Raw genomic sequence first — 21131 nt, 5'->3', positions numbered from 1 at the left:
CTGCATACAACAACTCCCACGGTAAACCCTCCTTTACGTTCTGAGCCAGCACCTCCATCACAGCTACAAATAGTAGTGGACTGAGTACCGACCCCTGATGCACTCCCACCTTCACCTCAAAATCACCACTGTTCCCGTCCTTCGTCCTTACAGCTGTGCGCGCTCTTTTGTACATTGCCATCACTACTCTGATCAACCATTCCTCCACGTCTAACTTCCTCAATGCCCATGTAAATACTTCGCGTGGAACCTTATCGCATGCTTTCTCCAGATCAACAAACCCAAGAAACAACTTCTTCCTCTTCTCCATGTACTTCTCCTGCAACTGCCTCACAATAAAGAGCACGTCTGTCGTTCCTCTTCCTGGCATAAATCCAAACTGCATTTCGTCGATCTTCACCTTCTTCCTTATCCTCCTCTCCAACACCCTTTCCAATACCTTCATTCCATGCTCCAATAACTTTATCACTCAGTACGAGCCACACTCCAGAGGGTCACCTTTCCCCTTGTATAGAGGGATGAGGGTACTCAGTTCCCAATCCACCGGAACGCGGCCTTCTTTCACCACCAGATTACAGATCTGTGTCATTCTCTTCACACCCCAACTTCCTGCTGCGTTCAACATATCTCCCACAACTCCCGTCGGCCCTCCCACTTTTCTACTCTTCATTGCTTTTATCGCTTCCTCAACTTCCTCCTCAGTTATCTTCTCTGCCGGTCCTAAAACTGGGTTACTCTATGTTGCCATCCCATTCATTCTCTGTATTCAACAGCATTTCCATATATCTTTTCCATCTTCCTTTAATTCCATCTGGGTCCACAACGATTTGTCCCACTTCATCCTTCAAGCAACTCACCCCCATCACATCACACCTCTCTTTCGCTATCTGCTTTGCAATCCTGAATCCCGCTCTCTGACCCTCTTCCGAATCCAAGCGTTCTCCGAACATTTTCCTACATGCCTCCTGCGCCTTTGCTACCTCTTTCTTTGCAGCCTTCTTGGCTGCCTTATAACTTTCATGTTCTGCTTTTTCTGCTCCCGTACCCTTCGCCTTCTGCCACTCCTTGAACTTCTTCCTCTTCTCGTCAATCCTCTTTCCAACTTCATCATCCCACCACCATGTTTCCGAGTGCCTCGGTGGTCCTTTGTCCATCCACATACCTCAGCAACGGCTCCCAACAGACTATCTTTCATTGACATCCAACCACTTTCAAGCTCAACCACATCATCCTCGACCCTACTCAGCCTCTCTTTTAATGCCTCCCTTACTGTCACCTCTTTCATCCTCCACACATTCATTCTCGGTTGGTACTTCACCCGCCGAGCTCTCCTCGCACCTTTCACCCTTATGTCACAGACAACCAAGTGGTGCTGTGAAACAGCCTCCTCCCCCGGGATCACCTTTGTGTCCCGGAGGTGCCCCCTATCTTGCCCACGCACCATCAGGTAGTCAACGGTTGTCGTCGACCCACCTGAAGTGTAAGTAACAAGCTTATTATCCCCTTTCTGGAACTGAGTGTTACAAATCAACAAATCAGCTCCATCAGCAAACTCCAAAATCCTTTCACCTTCTCCATTTCTCACACCATATCCGTAACCCCCATGAACTCCCTCAAAACCGTCCATACTCCTTCCCACATGTCCATTTAGGTCTCCTCCTACCACAACAACTTCCTCATCTATCACGTTTTCCATCAGCTTCTGACAGAATCTGACAGATTTGTTAAAATGACAAAATTTTCGTCACATTAAGAGTGACATGTTAGAATGATCAAGGTTTGTTAAGGATATTGATAAAATCGTGTCCGAGGACTTTTGGTAGGATTGGATTACGTACATCCCAACTTGGGGTTTAGGTGCAGGAACATGCAATTTGAAAAGCAACTTGAAAACATACACAAGGTTTTCCACGAGCAGCAAGGGTGTTCTGAAATTTGTTGAATGCATCATAACATCACAAAGGATACAAGTTACTCTTGTAGGATGTAGCAATGTAGCGACCACTTTCGGTTTTCATTTTTTTTTTCGCGTCCTCGCCACCTCCTTCCCGCACAAACCGCTTACGTTTGCGGTCCCTAAAGGAACAAAGTGTGCTTATTAGTTTAAAGCAAATGGACATACTGTAGAATAACAATGGTAGGCATTGTGAGAGGTGTTTACAAAACCATATTTAGAATCTTTCATATGCGATATTTTTCAAACAGTTTGATACACGGTATAAAATCAGGACCCTCAATTTTATTACATTGGGAGCAATGCCTGAATTTTGACTCCCTTTCACCACATATGCCTCTTTATTCCCCCACTCCTTCCTCCCCCCAACCCCCAACTACCCTCTTTGACTTCCGTCTGTACTCCCCTTCCCCTCCCGATCTTATTCCAACCCTCTTCTCAATTCATTCCACCCACCCACACTCTGGTGCATATGTCATAAATAGATAAGTCAACATACCAGCGAAGCTGCTGCTTTTGCTTATGCATGTCACCCGTGTCATCACCCATGAGGTCGAGCATGATTGTGGAGGCTTGTTTCTGAAACATCGAGGTTTCTCGAAGACCAAGGCTGCCAAGCATAAAGGAGAGAAAACATTTGGACGCAGTTTATACCTCCGAAATGGTCTCATGATGTATTCACGATGCCAGCAAAAATCCATCTAGATAAGGCCAAGGAAAATAAATTATTCGTTTCTCATCCCCACCCACTTCCTTTTGAAGGCTGCCTCCTTTGTTTTGATAGTTACTATTTTCTGTCCAGACCTTTAAAAAACAATTTTGTTTTTTTTTGTCACGGGAGTCTGGAACCCAGACCAATCATTATTTATGGTCCCTATAGGCCTAGCGCTCAGGCAAATGAAATCGTTGTCATCTGAGTACCCTTGCTCACACTGCACCTCACTTAGCGAATGCGATTTTTGAGACATGTACATACGTACGCAAGTAACGTGTACAGTTATGTTAGCTAGCTATAGCGTGTTATCAATCTCAAGAACGAACTTCGCGGTAGCTTTAATTGAGCTACCGAGGTCATAAAATGGTCTTCATTTGCGTATGCATCCTGAAGGCTGGCAGAAAGTTTTTGAAGCAATGGTACGCTCGACGGAACACAGACTCTGAAGGGATATTTTCAACGAATTTGCAAATGGGGAGTTCGACCAGTGATTGCCCATCTATGACAACTACCAGCCAGCTCAGGTCAGTAGTGCAAGTCTACATGTATCAGGTACCGGTTCAGAACGTACAAGCGCACAGTACAGCACACAGTGCCACTGCTTCAGTAGATGATGACGTATCAGGTATATGACCAACGTCACTTTTAATGGTACAGTGTATTCAGAAAGTATTCAGACCCCTTCACTTTTTTCACATTTTGTTATGTTGCAGCCTTATGCTGAAATCGTTTAAATTCATTTTTTCCCTCATCAATCTGCACTCAATACCCCATAATAACGAAGAGAAAACAGGATTTTAGAAAGTTTTGCAAATTTATTCAAAATAAAAAACTGAAATATCATATTTACATAAGTATTCATACCCTTTGCTATAACACATGAAATTTAGCTCAGGTGCCTCCCATTTCGCTTGATCATTTTTGAGATGTTTCTTCACCTTGATTGGAGTCCACCTGTGGTAAATTCAATTGATTGGACATGATTTGGAAAGGCACACACCTGTCTATATAAGGTCTCACAGCTGAGAATGCATATCAGAGCAAAAACCAAGCCATGAGGTCGAAGGAACTGCCTGCAGAGCTCAGAGACAGGATTGTATCGAGGCACAGATCTGGGGAAGCCTACAAAAAAAATTCTGCTGCAATGAAGGTTCCCAAGAGCACAGTGGCCTCCATAATTCTTAAATGGAAGAAGTTTGGAACAACCAGGACTCTTCCTAGAGCTGGCCGCCCGGCCAAACTGAGCAATCGGGGGAGAAGGGCCTTGGTAATAGAGGTGACCAAGAACCCGATGGTCACTCTGGCTAAGCTCCAGACATCCTGTGTGGAGATGGGAGAAACTTCCAGAAGCACAACCATCACTGCAACACCCCACCGATCTGGGCTTTATGGCAGAGTGGCCAGACGGAAGCCAAACAGTTCAATCTTGGTTTCATCAGACCACAGAATCTTGTTTCTCACAGTCTGAGAGTCCTTTAGGTGCTTTTTTGCAAACTCCAAGCGGGCTTTCATGTGTCTTTCACTGAGGAGAGGCTTCCGTCTGGCCACTCTGCCATAAAGCCCAGATCGCTGGAGTGTTGCAGTGATTGTTGTGCTTCTGGAAGTTTCTCCCATCTCCACACAAGATCTCTGGAGCTCAGCCAGAGTGACCATCGGGTTCTTGGTCACCTCTCTTACCAAGGCCCTTCTCCCCCGATTGCTCAGTTTGGCCGGGCGGCCAGCTCCAGGAAGAGTCCTGGTTGTTCCAAACTTCTTCCATTTAAGAATTATGGCTCTGTGCTCTTGGGAACCTTCAATGCAGCAGAGATTTTTTTTTGTAGGCTTCCCCAGATCTGTGCCTCCACACAATCCTGTCTCTGAGCTCTGCAGGCAGTTCCTTCGACCTCATGGCTTGGTTTTTCCTCTGATATGCATCGTCAGCTGTGAGACCTTTTATAGACAGGTGTGTGCCTTTCCAAATCATGTCCAATCAATAGAATTTACCACAGGTGGACTCCAATCAAGGTGATGAAACATCTCAAAGATGATCAAGAAAAATGGGAGGCACCTGAGCTGAATTTCAAGTGTCATAGCAAAGGGTCTGAATACTTATGTAAATGTGATATTTCAGTTTTTTCTTTTTAATAAATTTGCAAAACTTTCTAAAATCCTGTTTTCTCTTTGTCATTATGGGGTATTGAGTGTAGATCGATGAGGGAAAAAATGAATTTAAACGATTTCAGCATAAGGCTGCAACATAACAAAATGTGAAAAAAGTGAAAGGGTCTGAATACTTTCTGAATGCACTGTATATGGGATGTGCGTTGATGGTGGGGTGGTGCGCGTCTTTGGTCTGGTAGACTTCACCAGGTGGTGGCCATCGTGGAAAAATCTGCAAAATATCAAATCGTAACACGCCCCTCTTCCTTTTTATTTTTTTGGAAAATCCTGGACGAGAAACTAATAATTTATTTTACTTGGCCCAAGATCCTGTCCAAATGTCTACCCCACCATTTTTGTGGAGAAATAGACCTGAAGTACATGCTTGTGCCAACCCAAAATTACAAACCCTCTCTCCGAATCAAAATCTTTCGGCCGATATGGGATGTAAAAATTCTCTTCACTCTTCACTTCAGCCTTTGGTACAGGGCCCGACTCTTGTGAGTTTTTCTTTCTTCTCTTGCCCATGATTTCTGAGAAAGTGGTCTTGGGAGTGAGAGGGGGGCAGGGTTAAATTCAGTGATTTTACCACAATAGTCCAATTGTAGTCATGCATTACATCGTTTTAAAAGAGAAACGATCAAGTTCGATTTTGCAGCAAATGCTGTCTAAGAAATGAACCATGTGCAATGTGATTCAAAAGCAAGTCAATGTACGAAATCAACTATTTGTGCTTGGAGTGACAATACAACAGAACCATGATCCACAGTCATTACAGTGATGCCAAACAATGGACAAACCGAACAGATAAATGGAATGGCGCATGGGAAGTGAGTAAAACATGGCCATCGGAAATCAAATTGACAAAACTCGTTAACAGATTGATGTGGTTCCATCGATTCTTTGGCCAAGCATGTTATCCTGCACCAAAATACGACGTGTTACAAAGTCAAGACATTACTTTATTGGAGAAGTGACATATGGAGGAGACAGGGATTTTGAAAAATACATTCCTCACCAACCCTCAGTAGCTGCACCTGGTGCTACATTCTTCATTATCCATGCATTTCACTGGCTAGTTACTCTCACCAATTTTTGCAGGTCTTCCGTGAAGGGCCGCCTTTCCCTCAGAAAATGATGTGGCCTACAGCCCCCCCATTGCAAGAGAGATGTGCCAAACTTCAGGCCTTTATCTTCTCCAACTCTGATTGCATCAAAACTGATCCTATGGGAAACGTCGATGGTGATCCCACTCGGTGTAGTTCACTTTTGACACCACCTGAGACGCAGCTACTTGGCACAGTTTACTTGACCAATGGTATTCTTGTGATCCAAACATCACTGCTACTTTGGATAAATGTTCTGCAAACATTTGCCAGGTACACCACCTTGTGCTGGACATTTTCTCACCTCTGACAGATCTTTATCCCCATCCACTCATCTGGATAGAATATTAAATGCTGACAAAAATTTGTTACTCTCACTTTGTACACAAAAACACCTGGCAAATACATTTAGTTAATTTATGTGACCTTTTGACAGAGAAGTACTCTTTGGACATTAATAGTCATGAATAATCGTCTAACGCAGCCTTCAGCAGTGTGTCTGTTTAGTCCATGAAAGGATGAACAGTAAGTGAGGTAAAGTGAGCAGGATTATTTTCCACTTTAAGTTGCTAAACTTGCATTTTAGATATAAATAAGCTTACAAGTTTGGTTTTCAGGGAGGAAACGTGTTCCGAGGCCGTTTGTAGGATTTGTGACGCAAGGTAATTGAAGAGGTCAGAAAGAAAGAAGAAGACAGCACGTCCTGCTTTCTCATTAGACCTGCATCGTGAATGACAATGCCGAATGTTGTGAGACTGAAAATTATTTATATATGTATATATATATACTAGTGGGGTCACCCGTGGGAATCCCACGGGCATGGACGTGTGTGACATTTCGACATATTGAGTTAGATGCTGCACATTCATTTTTACAAAATGGTTACTGGCAATTCATCAGATCCAGAAATGGTGTAATGAACACAATTTCTTTATTTCACATAATATGTGACCCCCTCACTCCTCTCCATCTGACACTCTCCTCTCTGCACCCTCACTCCTCTCCAATCACACTCCTCCTCACACTCCTCTCCAATACCTCCTCACATTCCTCTCCAATACCTCCTCACCAATACCTCCTCTCCAATACCTCCTCACACTCCTCTCCAATACCTCCTCACACTCCTCTCCAATACCTCCTCACACTCCTCTCCAATCGCTCCTCACTCGCCTCTCCAATCGCTCCTCACTCTCCTCTCCAATCGGCCCTTACCCTCCAACCCCTCGCTCCTCTCCAACCCCCAGCTCCTCTCCAATACCTCCTCACACTCCTCTCCAATACCTCGTCACACTCCTCTCCAATACCTCCTCACACTCCTCTCCAATACCTCCTCACACTCCTCTCCAATACCTCCTCACACTTCACCAATACCTCCTCACACTCCTCTCCAATACCTCCTCACACTCCTCTCCAATCGCGCCTCACTCGCCTCTCCAATTGCTCCCCACTCACCTCTCCAATCGCTCCTCACTCGCCTCTACAATCGCTCCTCACTCGCCTCTACAATCGCTCCTCACTCTCCTCTCCAATCGGCTTTCTCCCGTCTCGTTCTTTTTCTTGCTGCATCATGTTCAAGTTTGCATCGACGTTCGTCGACGGACTCGTTCGCCCGTCTCATTCGTTTTCTTGCTGCATCCTGTTCAAGTCTGCGTTCTTCATCGATCGTCTCATTCATTTTGGAAATGGAAGTTTCCACGCAACACATGAATTGTCACGATCATCAAGAGGAAGTGTCTCATAATCATGAAATGACAAATCACAAGATTGTGAAAATTAAAGATTTCAAATAAACCTATTTAAAGTGTATGCGCACATAACTAATAAAAAAAACGAAGAAATATCTCTCGGTAATTTCCTGAAACATATTTAACTTCCGGTTAATAATGTTGAATGAAATAAGAACGAAGAAATATATGTCGTTTTGTGACGAATGTCATCAAAAGTAAAAGTAATATATCTTAACGGAAAAGAAAAAGCGAATTTTTAATGTATGTCGACATTTTCCCCGACTGTTATTTTAGGCGGTGTATTTTCGTGTATCATCGTGGCGCGAATTTTAAAAATATATCTCTGCATTTTCCCGTGTGTGCGTGAATGTTCTCAATTATTTCTGACAACCGTGGGAATTATTTCTAAAATCTCATCGATCGATGGTCTAAAACCATCGATAAAAATTAAATCAGATGGTGAATTCGAGATAAAATTGTGAGGGTGACTCAATGAATAGGCTTTATTTTACAGGCCTTTGAGAAATCATTTCGTTCTATAAACGGAAACTTTCATGGGATTCTCTTCCCGTTTTTTTCCAACCGAGTCTAAAACTATGTTAGCGACTGTTAAAAATGAAATGATATATCGTATTAGAGTTGAAATAAACCTGTGTGAGAGAGAAAGACAGCACGGGCCTAACTAAACAGGCCTCAAAGCTATTCGAGTTAATAAAATGGTGGATATTTGTTTACATGAAGCCTCTCCAAGAATGAGTGGAGCTACTCTGTAAACGGAGTAAGCCACACCCCCGGACAGACAGACAGACAGAATCACCTTCGACTATTATAATATAGATATATATACATGTGATCATCTTACATAATTTCTAGCCATAGAATAGGATTTCCCAACTCAAAGACAGCCATACAGAGTTGTAAATGTTTCACGGATAATCAGGTACAAGTTACTTTCACACATGCAGCCCAACGCTCCTCCCCACAAAGCTGTTTGGGTTAAATAAACACACATTTAACACATTCATAGCAAGACTTCTCCAAACCTTACCACAATGTTCTCCTCAGCCACTGGTTCCAGGCTCCCTTTGGTGTCCAAGTCCGATGAACGTCTGCTCGATTTCCGAGCAGTCGCCAAGCGCTCCTGCTTCTCCGCCTGATGCTTGGCAACAACACCCCCAAACTTGGCACGTGTGGCACGCATCACTTCACCAGGAAGTGACTTGTTTGTCGAACAGATCTCAAAGATGGTCTGAAGGCACACAATAAAATGTAACCATAATCTAAAAGTTTTAAAGTTTATAATTAACTAGCAGAAGTACCCGGCATTGCCGGGCGGGGGAGGAGAGGGGGAGGGGAGGGGAACGGGAGGGGAGGGGAACGGGGGGGGGGGGGGAGCGAGCCCCTTGGCAAAGCGAGCGATTTTTTTTTCCATAGCGTCATAGCGTTTATAGCGTTTCATAGCGTCATAGCGATTTTTTTTTTCATAGCGTCATAGCGATTTTTTTTGTCATAGCGTTCATAGTGTCATATCGTTCATAGCGTTCATAGCGTCATCACGTGATCGCTCTGAGCGAATCAGCGCCCACCTGCTCTGATTCCGTTGATTCCGTGCGCTGAAATGCACTGAGGTAAATATGAATAAAAAATATGGGTCGTCAAATATTTTGAGTTCGGCCATGTTCGTCCCAGGCTCACTGGGACTGACACAATCTGTCAATTTCCCGACCCGGATCTCAGTCAACGGAACATCTTCTCTTCTGGACTTGGTTATGACTAACTTCCCTGAAAATGTCTGCTGCTCTTCTTCTGCTCCGATCGGATCATCTGATCATGTCCTTGTTAAAGTGGACATCTCTCTGACCATCCTCAGGGAGCCTGCTCAGCGTCGACGAGTCTGGCATTTCACTCAGGCCAACTGGCACGGTCTTCAAGCAGCCATCAATCATCTGGACTGGTCTCCCATCTCTACCACCTCTGACATCAACTCATCCTGGGAATTCTTCCAAAGTAAATTGCTCTCTCTCATGCACAGATTTATCCCATCTCGTCTTCAGTTGTCATACCCTTCCTCCCGTCCATGGTACACGGAATCTTGTGGTGAGGCTGTTGCCCAGAAACAACTTGCCTTCGTCTCCTGGAAAGCAAATCCAACGGAAGGAAATCTCATTTCCTTTCACAAAGCCCGAAACAAGTGTGTGTCCACCCTCAGGAGAGCCAGGAAACAATATCTCTCCGTTCTCAAGACCGAACTCTCTTATCTGTCTCCCTCTTCCAAATCCTGGTGGCGTCTGGTCAAATCCGTTTCTGGTGTTTGTTCCCCCTCCATCCCCTCCCTTACCTCAAACGGCTACACAGCTGACTCCGCACGTGAAAAAGCTGAATGCCTCAACTCTGTGTTTGCCTCTAAATCTTGTGTCCCAAACCCATCCCTCTCTGTACCCACCATACCCAGTCGTACCCTGCTGCTCCTGGACTCCGTGTCCTTTCCCCCTGACAAGGTGGAAAAGTTTCTGTCAACCCTCGACTCTGATTCTGCAACTGGACCCGACGGCATCAGCCCACGGGTCCTAAAATCCTGCTCTGCTGCTCTATCTCACCCTCTCTCTGTTCTCTTCACCCTCTCTTTTGCTCAAGGTCAACTGCCATCTGCTTGGAAATCAGCCAACATCACCGCTTTGCACAAAAAAGGTGCAAAAACAGATCCTAGCAACTACAGACCAATCAGCCTTCTCCCAATTATCAGCAAAGTCATGGAATCCATCATTGCTTCTGATATGAAATCTTTCCTCTTCTCCAATGGCTTGATCTCTGATCATCAATTTGGTTTCAGACCAGGTCACTCTACTCTGGACATGCTGCTTCTGCTGTCTCAACAATGGATGGAGGTCCTCAATGCCAAACAGGAAATTAGAGCTGTCTCCCTCGACATATCACGTGCCTTCGACACGGTCTGGCACCCCGCTCTGCTCACCAAACTCTCCTCCTTTGGTATCCATGGAAATCTCCACGCATGGCTGGCGGACTTCCTCTCTAGTCGTCGTCAACGTGTGGCCCTGAATGGGTTTCTCTCATCTCCTCTTCCTGTTCAGGCTGGAGTTCCCCAAGGCAGTGTTCTGGGCCCCGTGCTTTTTCTGGTCTTCATCAATGATCTCTCTGACTCTCTCGAAAATCCTCTCTATCTCTTTGCTGATGACTCCACTCTCTGCCGCTCCATTCCTCTTCCCTCAGATCGGCAGTCTGCTGCCTCCTCACTCTCTGAAGACCTGGACAAAATCACAGACTGGTCAAACAAGTGGAACATGTCTTTCAATCCTGACAAATCTCACACTCTTACTATGTCTCTCCGAAAAGATCGACTGGACAACCCTCCCATCTACTTTCTCAACCATCCTCTCCAAGAAGTTCTGTCGCTCAAGATTTTGGGTCTCACTATCTGCCATGATCTTTCTTGGGAAAACCACATTTCCAAGCTGGCCTCCAAAGCCAGTCGCCGACTGGGCATCCTCCGTCGTGCGAAGTCCTTCCTCGGCACACCTGAGCTCCTCACCACATACAAGGCTTTCATCCGCAGCTCAATGGAATACTGTTCTCCCCTATGGGCCGGTGCTCCTGCCTCACACCTAGCTCGGCTTCACGCTGTTGAAACCAAAGCTTTCAAAATTATTGGAATCTCCCGCGATGAAGCTATCTCTGAGGGCCTTTCACTCACTCACCGCAGGCAGGTAGGTGGTCTTTCTGTCTTCTACCGACTCCTCTCCGGCCTTGCACCCCCAGCTCTCTCTGTGCTCTGTCCCCCAAATATTCCTACAGGTCGCACAAGATCTGCCAGCAACCCTCTGATGGTTAAACTGCCGAAATCTCGGCTCTCCGCTCACCTTCACTCTTTCATTCCTCTTTTCTCCCGCCTCTGGAACAAACTCCCTCACTCCCTTCAATCCCACTCCTCCCTCCAGGTCTTTAAAACAGCTGTTCACCACCATCTCTTATCTTCCCCCATCCAAAACCTTGATCTTTTCTACCCCCGCTAATTCACCCCAGATCCACCTTGTTTGAAATTCCAACTTCTTTCCTGGAAGTCCTGGCAGTGTCCATATGTTTTATACCTCTCCCACTGCCCCCTTCCCACGCCCCCCCCCCCCAAAGCCCTCGCCCTCTCTCAGATCTCTCGATGTCTCCATGTCTCTCGGTCCCTGCTCTCAAATGTTGTGTTTGTGTCCTTCCCCCTCTCTCCCCATCTTGTCTACCGCTCCCTATGTTATATGTTTTATGTGTCGGTTTGTCTTTCTGTGTGATTAATGTTCGCTCTTTCACGAGCCTCGATATTGTATACAAAAAAAAAAAAAAAAAAAAAAATGGCCATGTCTATGCCAAATATCAAGCACGTAAGCCTCTCCGTTTAGGAGTCTATCGGTAACATCACACACACACACACACACACACACACACACACACACACACACACACACACACACACACACACACACACACACACACACACACACACACACACACACACACACACACACACACACACACACACACACACACACACACACACACACACACACACACACACACACACACACACACACACACACACACACACACACACACAAACTGTTTTATATATATAGATTTACAGAATAAAATTGTGCAAAGAGCACAGATGATTAAAAATCTTTAAAAGGTTTTCCTCACAGATTTGGTTTTGTAGTTCTTTATGTTGTCCATAATCTTGAGATGGTTCACTTCATTCTCATCCATTTGAGAGCCTGTCAGAAACATTGAAAAAGCCTGGTCACATTTCCCATCAATACCAACAATGGGGAAGTCTTTGAAAATTGGAATTATATTTGGCAAACAAGTAGTCCTTGTGCCCACCATCGAATTTTGAAGTTTGACTATGAAAAAAGAGGGCAAGTCACCACTATATTTTTCAGTTAGGATTATATATTGCCTGTATGAAAAAATGTGATGGACATTTGAATTCGGTAGCTAAACCCATTTTGGTGGCCATTTTCCAAAATGGCCGCCAATTTCATATTTCATCAATTTTCATATTTCATATCTCGTAAATTTGGCCGTAACTTTTAATCGGCTGGTCTGAGGCACATGCTCCGCAACATAAGATATGTTCAGTATGTCATTTGGCATATTTTAAAGTAAACTAAGGAAATTGGTTAACTAGCTGTCGAGATAATTGAGAAAATATGTCACAAATGTGCAATTTCAACGCAAAAATGCCCAACAAAACCTGATATCATTGCAATATATATTACATTTTTTCATATACAAGCAACATGTAAGACTAGCTGAAAAATATAGTGGCGACGTGCCCTCGTTTTTGATAAACAAACTTCAAAATTCGACGGTGAGCACAAGGACTATATCTATATATTTAAATATAAATGCATCTATCAAACCAGCAAAATATAATAGATGTGTTGTTTGTGTATTCTCAGGTATTGAGTGAATCCCAAGCCAACAAGACAAACCATGGCTGAAGCAGAATTGAAAGCGAAAAAAAGGAAATTATCTCTCCAAACATGCATTATATGCACGAAAGCGTCACCACTGCATGAACTATCATCACCACAAGATGAACAATCATGGGTCGTATTGCAGGCAGCCGCAAGGGTAAGGCAATTTGAACCAATTCTTAATTTGAAACATGATTCAACTGGTATACCCACACTGCATTACCATAGACAATGCAGAGCACAGTTCACCCACAAAAAATCATTGGCCAGTTTGTCAAAACAGGAAACATCCACAAAAGAAGACAATACCTCAAACCCAAGAGAATGATCACAAGTGTGCACCACACATACGAGAGTCTATGACAAAATATGCATTTTTGTCAGGAGACAACAAAGTATATGAGAGGTTCAAAGAGTGGTGAACCTTTGAAACAAGCTGTGGTACTTAGAGCAGACAAAACACTTCGCGAACTTGCAACCCAACGCCTAGATGAACGAATTCTTTCGACAACTTCACGGGACATCGTAGCGGCTGAAGCCCAATTCCACAGAACCTGTTACAGGGCATATACACGTCCACAGGCATAAAAACCTGCCCCAGATGAGAACCCTTACCAAGAAATAGAGAAAGCCGCCCTTACGTCGCTATTTGCTCATATTCGGGATGATTTGTTTTCCAACCCACGCATTGTTCCTTTCACTGAACTTACTGCGCATGTAGTATCGGTCATAAAAGCACGGGGAATAGGAGAGGTCACAGATGCGACAAGGAACCACCTACGTAGAACTCTTGAGACTGAATTTGGAGAGTCCTTACATTTCTTCACAGTAGGTCGCCGAGTGTATGTTAGACCAGACAATTTGACGGCTGAATCAATCATGATTGACTACATACAATTGAAAAACAAACTGGACGCATACAACGAACAGCAAACATACAAATTTTTGCTCAAACGCGTTGCCTTGTACCTGCGTGGACAAATCAAACAAGACAAACAAGAGCAACCCTGGCCCCCGCACCCTGAAGAACTGAACACTGCATATTATTCGTCACCTGATTGTTTAGTACAGTTCTTGAATGTGTTATTCAGTGGTAAGCATGATCCTTCAACCCGTATCTGCAGACTTACTTGGTCTCTTGCCCAAGACATTGTCAGTGCCGTGACCCTTGGAGAAGTTTTGACCCCAAAGCACATTCTCCTTCCGTGGGTTATCAAAACGCTCATGGGTAATGTTGAACTAATCAAAACAATGAACAGACTAGGCCATGGGTGTTCATATACTCGTTTAGAGGAGGTAGATACAGCACTATGTATGGAAAAACTCAAATCTGCTGAGGGAGGTGGAGTGCCTCTTCCCAGCAGCATACATCCCTCTGTCCCGACTGTACTCGCCTTCGATAATATCGACAGACTGGAAGAAGTCCTCAGCGGAGAAGGAACTTCCCATCGGGTCAATGGTATCATTGTCCAACCAATGTCCTCAACTCTTCACAAGACGTGGAAACAAATCATCAGTCAGGCTTGTCGACATCACCAAACTGGCTGCAGCACTGGGACGAGATGTTTGTACTGCCTTATTGGGACTTCATCCATGGACTGGATGTGATAGTCAGCTCACTTGCTGGGCAAGGAAAGTTGAAAGCGTTGAAAATTCTCCGACGCGATGAGAAGTTCAGAGAAGCCTTTGCGTCACTTGGCAACAACTGGTACATCTCAAACGAGTTATTAAATGTCATTCAAGATTTCACATGCCAACTTTACTGCCGCAACACTAAAATAAGAGAAGTAAACGAGCTACGATACCAAATGTTCCGTAGCAGAAGCGGGGAAATCGAGTCCGGACAGCTTCCCCCATGTGAGGACACACTTCGAGCAAACTACCAGGCTGCTATCTGGAGACGTGGTTTGATTAACTCCCCAGACATTCCCAATCCTATCGCAGGTCATGGATGGACATCAAGTGGAAACGGCATTCCAGTTATAAAGTGGATGACAGGTTCCCCAGCTCCAGAGGTCGTGATAAGTCTCCCGTCTTGCAAGTGTGCTCGATCTTGCCGGCCATCTGACTGCACATGTATTATCAATGCACTCAAATGTACAGAAGCCTGCAAGCTGTTGACATGCTCCAACATGGTGAATGACGAAGAAGAATTTCTACAGGTTGAAAACGTTTCGTCGGATAGCGATGATGACTGAACACACATTGTTTACATATAAAGTCTGCAAGAACATCAGAGGCCTACACATATTCATCAATCAAAGGCGTGCCTTCTGGATGGATCTACGTGGGAGATGCAGGTGGACTTGCACCAGAAGCTAGCCTTTCCAGATATTGTGCATACAACCCTTCGGCCAGATGTTGTTATCTGGTCAACTCAGCGAAAGATCATCATCGTGATAGTTAGCAGTCCCATGGGAAGAAGTCTGCGAGGAGGCCTATGAGAGGAACAGTGCCAAGTACGCCGAGCTGATGGAGATGTGTCAACAGAGGGGCTGGAAGACATGACTATTCCCTGTGGAGGTGGACTGTCACGGATTCCCTGCGCAGTCATTTTAGAGGATGTGCCAAATGCTAGGTATTCGAGGAAAGCAGAGGAGGACAGTTATACGCAGACTAGGAGAGCAAGCAGGGAGGGTGTCATGCTGGTTATGGTATCGTCGCGAAGATCCCCATTGGAAGCCGCATAAAGACAAATGGGTCGAAACGTCCAGTGACAGTTGGCAACCATCTGATGTCAGCGGTGAAACAACAAGGGTAGTACGACGAGCAACCGGGGGCATACAACTCCCAGAAGTCAGACGATACAAGCCTGACCAGAGTACGAACAGACACCATCATCGGTAAGTGGATTATTATATCATGTATATGAAATGACTGCAATCAAACGTATATCATTCTTCACCTGAAGTAACATAAAATGGCTCTACGTTAAAATTTCTGTTTGCAAATGTCCCTATATATAACATACAACTTATAGATTTTATTCTTCATTCCGTTTTTACGGATTTGAAGAATGTTTTTTGGGTGTAAATTACCCTCAAAATGCACTGGCACAGGGAAACTCTCCACAAGCGCACAGCCTATTAATTAAATAATTAATGACAGCCAGCAATGAAAAATATTCAACCTTCCCCAAGCGGGGCAAGTTGAGCATTTTTGCGTGAAAATTACACATTTTAAACATATTTTCCCAATTATCTCGACAGGTAGTGAACAAATTTCCTTTTAGTTTACTTTGAAATATGCCAAATGACATACTGAACATATCTTATGTAGGGTGCATGTGCCTCAGACCAGCCGATTAAAAGTTACGGCCAAATTTATGATATGAAAATGGCCGCCAAAATGGGTTTAGCTACCGAATTCAAATGTCCATCACATTTTTTCATACAGGCAATATGTAAGGCTAACTGAAAAATAGTGGCGATTTGCCCTCTTTTGGTAGTCAAATTTTATCTGGCTCATGGACTAAAGGCCAAAAGCGCAATTATAAAAGCTTTCACGACACTTCGGTGATGGAGGTAAGGATGAACGCAATGAAAACTTAAGACACTTATTTGGATGCCTGACACCAACAAATGTGTCACATTTTGAGTTCAGCATCAGTCACAACACCTTAGTGCAAAGGCTCACCAAAAATGGGATGCATGTCCACAGTTAACATGTCCAGCGCCTTGGCTCGCTTGATCGACTCGGATGAAGGTGCAGATCGCGATCGCTCATAATGGCGGAAGGCATTAGCGGCAATGCGCTGCAAGTCGTATAGATCAGCTGCAGCCTCGTGGTATGCTCGCACAAAGCTTTCCTCTCCATCCACCACAGCCTGTGGAATGCGGCCCAATAGGCCATCCTCACTTTCTGTTACAAAAAGGGATACAACGACTCCGAGGTTCAAATCAGTCGCAGATCCAGGAGAGTTCGGATCCGGCCTGGTAATTTTGTGGAATCTTATTTTTATTTTTTTTTGTATCTTGGTCACGTTCACGACTGAAAGCTAATGCAAATTGGTACAGAAACACCCCTTTTCCACTTCTGGTATGCATGAGCAGTCAGCTATTTATATGGTGGGTACTTTCGCTTTGCATACAAATTTTCTAACAAAGGTAGATAATGCACATGCTTACACATGTTGAAGTACAATGGTGAAGCATGATGTGGTCCAAATATAGTTTTACCTGAACAAATGCAATCATTCGCAAAAATATTCACAAGAGTAATATTGACAAGAATTATCACTGGCAAAAAAGAAAAAATACAATAGAGCGATTTACAGCTCTCGCAGATTTTTTACAAATGAGTCTCTGTCGAAGTGGAAATAATCGTGCAATAAAATTTTCATGCCAAGCGACATGAAAATGCATTTATGCTTTTTTCATTTATCAGAACAGGCACAAAATACATGAAAATCTCATTAATAATGTGACACCCCAGCGAACATTTACATAGGGAGAAAATAACTTGCAAAATTGCCACAATTGAAGAGAAACGCATCAAAACATACTTCATTTTAAGCTAAGGATTACAAACTTGGTGTAAATCACACGGAACCAATGAAATACCGATTGTTTTTTGCAGTAAAATTCCACTTGCACACAGGTTTTCTTCCCAGGCAACAGCACCCTTTTTAACTTGCAACATTTAATCTTAAACATCAGCTAAAATATCCGGTGCTGAATTTCTCAACAGCTATCCGTAATGAGCCAGCTTTTATGGGGATCAGAAAGCTCCAAACAAAATAATTTACCCAAGGATTATGCTTGTTTGTGCAAGATGGCAAATGTCAATTATTATTGTCTGTATGTCAATCGCCTACAGGTCACAATTTTCAACCGATCTTCACAAAACCTCACCAAAAAGTAGTTGGTCAAAAGCAAGAAGCCTATTGATTTTGAGGTAAAAAGGTCAAAAGGTCAACATAGGCCAAAGGTCACCAACTTTGTCAAATTTATAAAATCCTCAATTTTCTTTCGATGGAATTTAAATTTGAAGAGGATTTGCATATCAGGCCACTGAATTCAACCAATTATTCTTGAGGTCAACATCGGCCAAAAGGTCAAGATAGGCTAAATGTCAACAACATAGGTGCAATGTCTAAAATCCTCAATTTCTATCTGATTTACTTGAAATTTGAACAGGATTTGCATACCAGATCACTTCATTCAACCACAAATTATTTTTAGGTCTAAAGGTCAAAAGGTCAACATAGACAAAATTTCTAAAATTGTCAATTTTCATCCGATTGACTTGAAATTCGAAGAGGATTTGAATGTCAGGTCACTGAATTCAACCAATTATTTTTGAGGTTAGCATAGGTCAAAAGGTCAACATAGGCCAAAAGTTAACTTATTTTATGGATTTTGCAAGGATCGTGCTTTGCATGACATATTTTTTGTTGGTTTGTTTGTTTGTCAGCATGAAATGAGTATGTATAATAATTACATTTTACCACTGGTGGGCACGGTTCCGCTAATCCGCTAACCGCTAATTAGCGAAGCTAACATTTTCGTTAGCGGATTAGCGTTTCAGCTAACTGTGAAAACCGTGAGCGGACCAATTAGCTTCCGCTAAATTTAGTTCCGCTAACTAAGTCCGCTAACCCTAAAATCATACATGTTTGTTCCAGTCTGGTGTGAGCGTGTCTGCAACAGTCAGTCTGGCACGCTATTGGCTGACTACGTGTAAACACAAGACGTGATTGGTCGATGCACAGCAGCTGAGCAGCGTTGTGTAATTCTGCAGTTCAGTTCACTTACGACGTTAGTCTTACAGTGTCAGCGACAGCGTACGTTATCATAAGCATATTTTCGTCAGTTTACTGAGTCTGCAAGTTTTTGCAATGGAAAGTGAAGACGTTTTGGTTCCACCTGAGGATGTTGGGCCTGTTGAGGGCCAGGTCCGCCAGGACCAGCCCAATCAGGAGCCTCAGAACCCGTGGCCCCACCTGGAGGACTACTTTGTCTTTAAGTCGAGGGATAAGAGAAACGCCAACCTCTTGTACTTCCAGTGCGTCTTGTGCCAGGCCAAGGAGACAACCATCAAGGGACACATGTCGAGCCTCTACTACTTGAAGTCGCATGTCAAGAGGAACCACCCAGAGCATGCCATCCAGTTTTAGGAGAGGATCAAGGCCGGCTCTTCCCATGGGAAACACAGGCAATCTTCTGGTAGCAGTGCCAGTAGCAGGAGCAACAGCCAGTCGTCACCGCCACCTGCAAAGAAAATACGCCAGCCCACCATTGGCGAGGTGTTTGGCCAATCAGCTGCTGGCACTGGCGTCCGTCCATCAGTCTGTGGTGGACACAAGGATTGTGGACCTGTTCGTCTGCAACATGCTACCGCTGCATGTAGTGGAGTCCCCCACCTTGTCAGCCTGATCAAGACGCTGAACCCCAACAAGACGTCGATGTCCCGCCGCACCCTGGGCAGGAGGATCTTGGCCAGTCATAAGCAGCTGGAGGAGTATCTTATAAGGTATTTATAATTTATAAAAGTTTATTAAATTATTGTTAATGGTATTTAATTTTTATTTTTTTTCATATTATTTTATCTTGACAATGATTTGATTTGATATGATTTGATTATTAAAATTAATCAATATAGATAGACATAGTCATTACTTAACCCCTTCACGACGATGACGCCACTGTTGGCGTCAGGCGTACTAAGGGAAAGCCAGCCGATGACGCCACTGTTGGCATTATGAAAGAAATGTTTTATCTATGGCTTAATATTTTATCGGTGCGGTTAGCGAGTATCTTAAATGAAGTGTCGGATTGGTTACTGGTGTTTTTAGATGACGTCATTTTTAACCAATCCGATTTCTTGTGTGAGGGATTATACGCGATGGCGCATGCGGGTGGCACCTCAACGAGTCAAAACAGATCAGATGAGATGTTCATTGCGGTATATACTGCTGAGTGCTGACATAGGCTATTGCGATTCGTACGACTTTTTTTTTCAATATCTTCTTGAATTTTCATAAACAATAAAAGAAAAATGGCTGATTCTGAAATATATGCACCAGATTATAAATTTTATTTACAACAAATGAATATAAAAGGTAAAGTTTTCTAACTCTTATCCCCATCAGAATCACTATTCCTCACTTGATACAAAAATGTACATAAGCAACTTTTTTTTTTCTAATGTGGTCATGAAATTTTGCAATGCTGGCCTAAAATTCGCAAATATAAACACAAAAAACTCAAAAATAAAAGAAATTGCTAATCGGACAAAAATGTCGGATTAGCGATCGAGCGCTGCCTTGGCAACCCCGTCGTCAAGGGGTTAATTATATATATTTTAATTTTACAACTTATGTCTCTTTACAATTTATAATTTTTAATTACAGATTGCTGAAGGATGTCCCCTTGGTGGCGACCACCGTGGACTGCTGGTCGGCCCACAACAGGTTGTACCTGGGGATGACGGCACACTGGCTGGACCCCAAGACCCGCACGAGACCGCATGCCATCCTGGCCTACTCTCGGCTCAGAGGGCATCACACTTTTGATGTTCTCGCCGAGGCCATGGTGGACACCCATTACAAGTTCCACCTGCAGGACAAGGTGACCAGGACCACGACGGACAACGGCTGCAACTTCGTCAAGGCGTTTGTACAGTTTGGCACAAAAGCTGAACTCTTGCCAGACATTCCTGAGCCTGCTGCCGATCCGGACGTGGAGGGCGTTGAGGATGTGGACATGGACGTGGATCCCGAAGATGGGCCTGTGGACGAGGTGGAGTACATCTCTGTTGAGGCCGCCCTTGAAGAGTCCAGCAGCCTGGGCCACAACCTGCCAGTGCACATGAGGTGCGCAGCCTATACCTTCAACTTGGTAGCCAGCGTGGATGCCGACAAGGCGCTTGACAGCGCTCTGTTCAAGTCGGCCTACAGGAATACCATGTCCAAGGCACAGGCGCTGTGGAACCAGCAGAGCCGCAGCACGATGTCGGCAGACAGCATTCTGGACGAGTTGAAGAGGAGGCTGGTGGTCCCCAACAGTA

The 21131-nt window shown here is 44.2% G+C and overlaps 1 protein-coding gene across 1 annotated transcript in view; it reads right to left on the bottom strand.

The window, feature by feature from the left end:
* Positions 1–21131, bottom strand: part of DDX54 (DEAD-box helicase 54) — a 71615-nt gene that overhangs the window by 3205 nt on the left and 47279 nt on the right. The window contains exons 13-18 of the mRNA XM_068120793.2: positions 16758–16982; positions 12340–12413; positions 8690–8890; positions 5218–5354; positions 2454–2564; positions 1969–2076 (exon numbers count right to left, since the gene is read on the bottom strand). Coding sequence (XP_067976894.2) covers positions 1969–2076; positions 2454–2564; positions 5218–5354; positions 8690–8890; positions 12340–12413; positions 16758–16982 — 856 coding nt within the window. The remainder of the gene's footprint in view (positions 1–1968; positions 2077–2453; positions 2565–5217; positions 5355–8689; positions 8891–12339; positions 12414–16757; positions 16983–21131) is intronic.

This window comes from Myxine glutinosa, chromosome 6 (assembly GCF_964187855.1).
Source record: "Myxine glutinosa chromosome 6, kmMyxGlut1.1, whole genome shotgun sequence".
NCBI lineage: Eukaryota > Metazoa > Chordata > Myxini > Myxiniformes > Myxinidae > Myxine > Myxine glutinosa.
Note: the sequence above shows the minus strand (reverse complement) of the source record. Positions and strands in the feature narration are given on the sequence as shown.